Genomic DNA, 9,539 nt, shown 5'->3' on the forward strand with positions numbered 1-9,539 from the left:
ATCGGTACATAATTTTTGTTTCTTGATAACCATTTTATATGATTAGAAAATAATTCTATTTCTTTAGCATATCTTCATACATAATTATGCAAATTTCTATAAGTATTTACCATTATCTTCTACTATTTGTTATTGTGTATAATTTAGCTGAGGTTATTCAGGACTAGTTCTTGGACGAGTATTGAAGAAAAATTTAAGGAATATTTCAAGTAAGTGATAATAAAAAAAGTAAAAATTGGATTTGTAAGACGGAAGTTATATGCATTATTTTACTTATGTGTTTCAGATTTTTAGGTCAGTTTGTAGCAAGTATGGCCACTAGAGACAGCTTCTTTCAAACCCCAGTTGGGGAAAAGCGTGGCGTCCCTCCATTGAGGCTCCAGCGTAGTCAGTCGGCACGTCCCAGAGGACATCGCGACCAGGATGAAACAACAAAAATGCGCCTTCCCTCTGCAATTGTGGGGCCTCCCCCCATCTCCCCAAAGTCAAGCCAGAGGGGGGGCTCTCTTCAGAGCAGGACCATCCAAGAGGAGATTGAGCTAATCAAAGAGAAGAAGAATCCAGAACGTCACAGTCTTAGCAGCAGTTCGGAGACTGACTTCCATTCCAGGTCATTTTCCAGTAACAATACCTTCCAAACAGCCGAGATTTCTAGGACAACAACAACAGCTGAGTCATCTCTAGAGAAAAGGTCATCTCATGTGCTCTCACCAGTTAAACTAGAGAGGCAAGAGACCGTTGTAAAGAGACCTAGATCTGCTGCTGTTTCATCTGTCAGACAAAAGAAATTGAAAGTTAGGTCGAAAGTCAAGAAAACAAGTGAGCTAGTGATTCCTGAAGAAGAGGAGGGACTCGAGTTTCCACCACTTCTTCTCAGTGGTTTTAGGACTAAAGCAGTACTAGCTAAGGTAAAGTTCCTTTCCAAAGTATCATGAGAGAGTTTTAGAAGTGAAATATAGTCGTTAAGCTTTCAGTGTATGTAGGAAATACACCCGAAGGGAGAACGACAAATGTGATGTAGAAACACATTTTAGTGTATTTGATAAACACATTTTCAATCATTCGTCTGTAACTTAATCTTATATTACCCATCACCATTGGTCTAAACTTACTTAGTTAACAGCTTTTCCATAAATGCATTTAGCTAAATGAAATGGATTAGAAAATTTTTCTAACTTTTAGATTACCAGCAAAATAAGTTAGAAATCAGAGTATTCAAAGCATTATTTCTATGATTTATGCCATACAAATAAAATGAGATTCAGGATGGAACACCTATTGTATGATAGGTAGATGAGCATTCTCGTAAAATTTTCCATAGATATGCTATTATTCGTAGGTGTATTATTGTCTATCATTGCAGCGTGTGAACTACATATTGACACCCAGTGAGAGGATCGGCAGTAATCTTACTCCCCATAGTTATTTAATCAGAATTCCACCAAGGTTTCCTAAAGGGCGCCAGCAGTATTCCGTCCTACCATATATTCTGAATCAGAATATAAGGGTGAGTGTAAACTCTAAAAATGATGAGAATGGGGATGAAGAGAATTAACATTCAAATACGGATGTTTTTTTAGTATGCAGTATATGTACTTCAAATCTCTTTAAGAATTTAGATTGAAAATAGTAAAGAGAATGATAACATATTCATGACCAAGTTTTAAGCAATGTGATGTTGCTGTTTGTGTCAAATAGGCTTTAGAGAATCAGGCTTGATTAATGGACATGTGTATGTTGATTTATAAATTAATGTTTGATTAATATTCTTTCTTACTTTAGCCTCCAAGCAACCCCGAAACACGAGTGGTTCTCCTGATGAAGCTACTGAGAAGGAGATATAGACTCTGGGCTATATCGGAAGCTGTCACAGCCAGGATGAAAGCTGAAAGGGCCAGCCTCTTCTCAGCAAGGTTGTCCTCCACTTCAATGTCATCAGTGGGATCAATAAAGCCTCGGATATCTGCTGCAGGGATGAAAGTAATTGAAGAATTTCACCTTCATTCCCTCTTAAAGAAGCAGGAAGAACGTGCTAGGATAGATGCAGCAAAAGCAAGGAAAAACAAAGGGGCAAAAAAGGTATTGCGCTGGATGAGATTAAAGGTTAAGAATTTTTCTTATTGTAGGCAGGCTAACCAGTAAAGGGGTCTCATACTTTAATCAATGCCATCCAGGTGGGTGTGAGGCTGATAGGTTAAACAAAGTAGGTTTGATTGTACTGGAATGGATGGTGTGATTGTTTAGTATATGTTTTATTTTGTCAATGATGCTAATGGTCTGGGTGTGTGTATTGCTCCATTACACAAAGATAAGGGAAATATGCAAGAGTGTTGTAATTCTAAGTGTATTAGTTTGTTGAGTGTGGTTGGAAAAGTCTATGGTGAAGAGTTAATTAAGAGGATTAAGGATAAAACAGAGGATACAATCTTAAAAGTGCAGGGTGGCTTTAAATGAGGTTGGAAATGTATGGATCAGATTTTTATAGTTAAGCAGATATGCGAGAAATATTTGCATAAGGTAAGGAGGTATATGTTGCATTTATGAATCTGGATTAAGCTTATGATAGAGTTGATAGGGAACCAATGTGGAATGTGATGACATTATATGGAATTAATGGAAGGTTGTTGCAAGCAGTGAAGAGTTTATACATAGGCAGTGAAGCATGTGTTAATATAGGGAATGAAGTGAGTGAGTGGTTTCCAGTGAGAGGGGGCCTGAGATGATGTAATGATGTTAGATTGGCTTGCAACTAAGACGGACCATGGGCTCTATGTGTTGGCAGTGTGTGAAAGGTGCAATAACGCTGGATAATATGTAAGATACACATACTGGCATGAACACAGATGGATGGACAGGATGATGATGGGATGACAGCCAGGAGGGAGTATGAAGCAGAAGTCTAGGGGCACCACAAAGAGGGTTTCACTATGTCTCCTAACCAGTTCCTTCTCAGTCCTGTTGGAAATATTTTTTCTTATAAGAGAGGTCTTCACGGGACGATGTTCACTCAAGGAATGGGGCTAGGACAGGTATATGTGATGTCACCAGGTTTGTTCAATATGTTTGCTGTTAGAGTTGTAAGAGAGGCAAAAGCTTGAGTGGTTGGTCAAGGATTGAAACTGATGAGAGTGATCGTGAGTGGGATGTGAATCAGTGGGAGAGTTTGGGAGGGTGTGTAAAATAAAGTTGAAAGTTAATGTGAGCAAGAGTAAGGCTATGAGATGCACGAGAAGGGAGGGGGTTGCTAGATTGAATGTCACAGTGAATAGAGAATTATTTTAGGAAGTTTATCAGTTTAAGTACTTGGGATCTGTTGTTGCTGCAAATTGTGGATTGGAATGAAGGATGTAAAGTGTTGGGGCTTGTGAAGGGAGTGGTAAAGAATAAAGGGTTAGGGATCACTGTATGAGAAAGTGATTGTACCAGCTGTGATATACGGATTGGAGTTGGGGGAAATGAAAGTGATGGAAAGAGAAAAATTGAATGTGTTTAAGATAAAGTATCTGAGGAAAATGGCTGGTGTATCTCGATTGGATAAGTTTAGGAGTGAAGTAATAAAAGGGGGAATGGGTGGGAGAACTGAACTAGCAGCTAGAGTGGATATGAATGTGGTAAGGTAGTTTGGCCATGTAGAGAGAATAGAAAATGGTCATTTGCTGAAGAAGGTGATAAATGTAAGAGGTGATGGGAGAATGGCAAGAGGAAGGCCAAGATTTGAGTGGATGGATGGAGTGAAGTACGCCCTAGGTGACAGGAGGATAGATGTGGGAGAGCTAAAGAGCATGTTAGACACAGAAATGAATGGTGAGTGATTGTGAGGCAGTTCTCATAGGCCCTGCTGCTACTTCGGGTCACCTTGATGACCAATGAGGTAGCGTCAGTACGGGAGTCAGCAGATGAAGCTTCGTTTATGGTGGAAAATGGGGAAGGGTGGGCTATGGCACTCCAGCAGTACCAACCAAAATTGCCTAAATCCTTCAGCAGACAAAGAGGAATGGTTGAGAAAAAAAGCTCCTTTCGTTTCTTTTTTCATGTCGGCTACCTCCCAAAATTAGGGGAAGTGCTATGATAGATAGATAGATGGATCTGGGCAGGAGGTGTACTGCTAATAGTGTATCTAATATGTAGCCTCCTTTCTAATTCTTTCTGCTTTAATTTCTTTCCTGTTACTTTTATTCATGTTATTCTGTCTTCAAGGCAATTTACAAACTTCTTTCTCTTTCTATTGTTCTAAGATTCACACCAAGTAAAGATTAGGGAAGGAATTATAAACCCATTTGAACTGTTAAAAGATTATAATAATGATGATGTCATTAATTGTAATTTGCTTCAATCTGAACTGTCAGGTTCTACAGAAACCAAAAAAGGAGGTGAAATTCCGAGAGTCATCTCAACTGTGTGGTTTGGAGGAACAGCTTCGTCTGCAGCTTGAAGAGCGTGCTCTCCGGCCACAGCCTTCCCAGAGAGATCTCTCACGGTTAGTAAGAAAAACAAGACACAAATTTACTTAGATTAGTAACTGGTTTGCTTTGGTATTTTAAATTAGCGTGACAGCAATCATGTTTATCAACTAACTGAATTATATATAGGCAATTCATATATGTATACACACATATACATGTACATACACATACACACACACACACACACACACACATATATATATATATATATATATATATATATATATAGTATATATGTATATATCACACTCATCATCATCATCATCACCAGTGATTACTAATCCACTGCAGAACAAAGACCTCAGACATTTCCTTCCACTTGCATCTGTTTATGGTCTTTCAATGGCAGTCCACACCTGCTCGCCAATCCTTATATCCTGCCCATGTCCATCTCTTTTTCTTGAATTTTGTTAGAATATCTTCTACTTTGGTTTGCTCTCGTATCTATATTGCTATTTTTTTCTGTCTCCTAGTGTTATTCCCGTCATTATTCTTCCCATAGCTCTTTGAGTTGTAACTAGCTTATGTTCTAAGTCTTTAGTAAAGCTCCAAGTTTCTGATACAGAAGGTAAAACTGGTAAGACCATCTGGTCAGACATTTTTCTTTTTAGAGAAAGTGGTATTTTACATATCATAATCTCATTTTGTTCTCCAAAAGCCCTTCGTCTCATTCCTGTTCTTCAAGCTTTAGAAGTTTTTAATTCTAGTAACCCTTTAGTTTTAAAGATTTTAGAATGGCTTTTTATTATTGGACTGAGAGGTATAATGGTTCGATTTTGTTGGGTTCCAGCACATATAGGTGTGTCTGGGAATGAGAAGGCAGATTTTCTGGCGAAGAATGCTGTATCCGAGTTGCTACCAAGAAGATATCGTATTCCCTGTAATGATTTCCTACCTAACATAAAGAAATTGTTTTGTAATAGTTGGCAACAGCATTGGGATAGTCTAGATGGCAATAACATGAGAGATGTAACAAATGTCATATCTCCTTGGAGGTATAACATGATGCCCCAAAAGTGGGAGATGTCTTTTTGTTGTCTCCGCATTGGTCACACTCGGTTGACACATGATTTTCTGCTGAAGGGCCAACACCAACCGTATTGTGACAACTGTTTGGTACCTTTAACAGTGAGGCATTGCCCCAATTATGATAACTTACAAAATAGATATCTGTTTAAAGCTTAAGGTGAGGATGGCAGGTTCATCCTTGCCAAGATTCTTGGACATGATGTGTCCTACTATGAGAGCGGCATTGTTAGATTTATTTCAGAAGTAGGTCTTCTGAAAACTATTTAACTTTTATAATGACATCTTAACTTTATGGTTTTAATTGAATATACTTTTATTATTATATAAAATAAATGATATCGGCATCAATAACCTTAGATGTCAGGATGCCAGAAAACTCTCAATCAATCAATCAATTAATCTTTTAATTTTGGTCTCGTGTCTTGAGGAAACACTTACTGTCTATCCTAAATATGTATATTCGTTAACAATCTGTAGAATTTTTCCTATAAGCCTTATTTTTGTGTCCTTTATTAATTTTCATTGAACATTGTCAGAGTTATACTCATACATATATATATATATATATATATATATATATATATATATATATATATATATATATATATATATATATATATATATATATACTCTTGGGGAGCTGGTCTTGTATAAGAGTAAATATTTTATTCATGTATTTTATTTGTGTATTTAAGAGATGTATAGCCAGCTCGTAAGGTGAGTTCCACTCTCGTAGGTTTAAGTCATGTATGTAAATTACATAACACTTTCGTCATTCATATGATTGTATTTTTCATTCAATTCAGTATATGTAAATTTACGTTATTTTTAAGAATTAACTTTTTATTTCGTGCAGTTTTGTCATGAAGTCTTATGTAACTCATTTAGGTATGCTGAATGACACACACGAGGAATGCGCACGAGGGATTACATCATCTTTGTTTCCACGTGGTTAGTAAGTGCATGAAAATTCTCGAATTAGATTTACTCTTTTTTTATTGTCGAGAGGTAAGGGGGTGGAGTTAGTTAAGAGAAAGTTGCCTCGCAAGCAAGGTTAGTATCCCTTTTTCAAATTACTACGCTAGCAACCTTATGCTGTGAGACCATGCCCACCACGCCACGAGAATGATCTCTTAGAATTTTCTAGAATTATTAAGTAAATATATATAGACCCTAGGAATGCATAAGCAGCAGAAGAGATCCAGCCTATCCCTTTAAAAGAGCCGAGAGTGTGTCCTCTCAAATGTGAATAAATGTTTTACCCAACGTATATCACGCATAGTGTTGTTCAAACGTTGATGAATTTTTTTGGATATTAAATCAAGTGTAGTGTGCTAATTTAAGTACCTTTTTAAGATAAATTTTTGTAACTGGCCCTCTGATATTTAGGTTAAATAGTGAAGTGTATTAAAAAATTTTGCTTAACTGTTCTGAACCTTGAAAAACAAAAGACGAAAGTGTAACAGTTACATATATGTAAATTTCATTTAGTGTTTAATCATTAGTGTTAATGTGTTTACTCTTTTCATTAATTATCAAAATTAAATATTTTCATAAATTAATTCCAGTAAAACAAGTGATTGTATAATTTTCATAGAGTAACATTTTCTTGTCTTAGTCTAAGATTTTGCTCAGATTTAATATTCCAAGTGATTTAAATTTGGTGTCAATTCTTTTGTATTACTGTTAACCTTTTATAGAATATATTTATATTTGTAAAGTGTGTATTATTTCGATCACCAATATTTTCTTTCAGTGCTTTGCTTGTAATCCCTGACTAAGAATTGAAGTAAGAGGTTGGTTTTTGAATACCCCACATAAACAATCACTCAGTTTTGTTTTCAGAGTAACGTAAGAGACCTTTGGATATTCAGTGTTCATATATATTTCCGTATGGGAGTTGGGTATTCTTCTCAGGGCTCGGGTATATTTTTCTAGTGTAACAGATTTAGGTAAAATTAAAGTAAGTGAGTTTCGGAGCGTGGGAATTCATGTAACCCTCCAGCCGGAATAATATATATATATATATATATATATATATATATATATATATATATATATATATATATATATATATATCTTTTTGATTGGGGGAACCTTAATGTGGTGAAAGGGTTTATGCATTGCCATGATCAGCAAAGCTATACTAGTCTCAAAGAGTTGTTGATGGACACCATAGTGAGTATAGGAATGTGATATCCGGTGTTTGACAGGGTAGTGTTCTTGGCCCATTACTTTTCATACTATATACACATGACATGTGGTTTGGCCTAGAAAACAAGCTTGTTGCATATGTAGATGATGCTACTCTCTTTGCATCAATTCCATACCCTGAATGTAGATCTGGGGTTGGTGAATCCCTTAATAGAGATTTAGCTGAAATTAGTGCATGGTGCAAATTATGTGGTATGAAGTTGAATCCTAACAAAACTCAAAGTATGATTGTAAGTAGGTCAAGGACGGTGGCTCCTCAACATCCGGATCTCAGTATTGATAATGTTTCTTTAAATTTGTATGACTCTTTTAAAATTTTACTTTTGAGAAACACATTAGGTCTGTGTCTTCTTCAATTGCACAAAAAATTGGCTTATTGAGAAAGTCTTACAAGATTTTCGGTGATCAATCTATTCTGAAGAAGTGTTTTAATTCTTTCATTTTACCTTGTTTTGAGTATTGTTCTCGTGTCTGGTGTTCAGCTGCTGATTCTCATCTTAATTTGTTGGACAGAAACTTACGGTGTATTAAATTTCTTATTCCTGATCTAGATTTTAATCTTTGGCACCGTCGTTCAATTAGTTCATTATGCATGTTGTATAAGATTTTTCATAACTCTGACCATCCTTTGCATTCAGATCTCCCGGGACAATTCTATCCTGTTCGTATTACTAGGCAGGCAGTTAATTCTAATAGCCAGGCCTTCTCCATCATGAGGCTCAATACCACACAGTATTTAGTTGAATCAGTAGAACTTCAAAAGTTCAAAGTAGGAGCAAATTATTTTATGTTGACCACGCTGACATGAGCCTTATCATTGTTTATATATGACATATCTGTTTTTGACATTGTTCATAGTTTATAAAGGACACATCTGTTTTGACGCTGTTACTGTTTTTAGAATGATATATTGTTAATTTATTCTCACCATTTATTTATTTCCTTATTTCCTTTCCTCACTCGGCTATTTTTCCCTGTTGGAACCCTTGGGCTCATAGCATCTTGCTTTTCCAACTAGGGTTGTAATTTGGCTAGTAATAATAATATTAATAATAATAGTCGGGGGCACCCATACTAGATTGGTTTGTTGTGAATAATCAAACAAAAATCTCCCACCATACCAAATCCGCAGTTGGTCAGGGTGGTGACGAAAACTGGCCTAACCCCAGACATAGATAATGATATGTCTAAGGCCTTTGTTCTGCAGTGAACTAGAAACTGCTGCATTTGTTGTTGTTGTTTTATATATATGATATGTATGTTTATACATATCATCATCATCATCATCTCCTCCTACGCCTATTGTCGCAAAGGGCCTCAATTAGATTTCGCTAGTCGTCTCTATCTTGAGCTTTTAATACACACATATATATATACCATATATATGCTAGCATATACAGTATACACACACACACACACACACACACACACATATATATATATATATATATATATATATATATATATATACATATGTATATATATATATATGCATATATATTTATATACATCCCTAAAATGAATTTTCCTATGATTCTAAAATTCCCGGCAGAGCGATTTCGATATTAAAGGGTGTTAGTGATGGAATTATCATAGAGTGGCTACAAGTGTTGCAAACTTACTCATCAGCTGTTAGAGTGGAGATGTGCTGATCTCCATTTTAAGTACAAATCTTGAATGCGACAGAATTAAATATAGCAGAATCGGAACCAACTCTTATCTCTCTTAACTGCTGGGTGGTCTAGATAGTCTAATGTTTTTCCTTATTTTTATCGGTCATAGGTTCGAGTCCTTGGATGGGCAGAAATATCTATCATTAAAAGGAATTTCCCT

The 9,539-nt window shown here is 36.0% G+C and overlaps 1 protein-coding gene across 1 annotated transcript in view; it reads left to right on the forward strand.

Annotated features, from left to right (window-relative positions):
• Positions 1-311: 311 nt before the first annotated feature.
• Positions 312-9,539, forward strand: part of LOC137619874 (dynein axonemal heavy chain 3-like) — a 328,675-nt gene continuing 319,447 nt past the window's right edge. The window contains exons 1-5 of the mRNA XM_068350164.1: positions 312-908; positions 1,364-1,507; positions 1,783-2,079; positions 3,636-3,665; positions 4,356-4,477. Coding sequence (XP_068206265.1) covers positions 312-908; positions 1,364-1,507; positions 1,783-2,079; positions 3,636-3,665; positions 4,356-4,477 — 1,190 coding nt within the window. The remainder of the gene's footprint in view (positions 909-1,363; positions 1,508-1,782; positions 2,080-3,635; positions 3,666-4,355; positions 4,478-9,539) is intronic.

This window comes from Palaemon carinicauda, chromosome 26 (assembly GCF_036898095.1).
Source record: "Palaemon carinicauda isolate YSFRI2023 chromosome 26, ASM3689809v2, whole genome shotgun sequence".
Classification (NCBI taxonomy): Eukaryota; Metazoa; Arthropoda; class Malacostraca; order Decapoda; family Palaemonidae; genus Palaemon; species Palaemon carinicauda.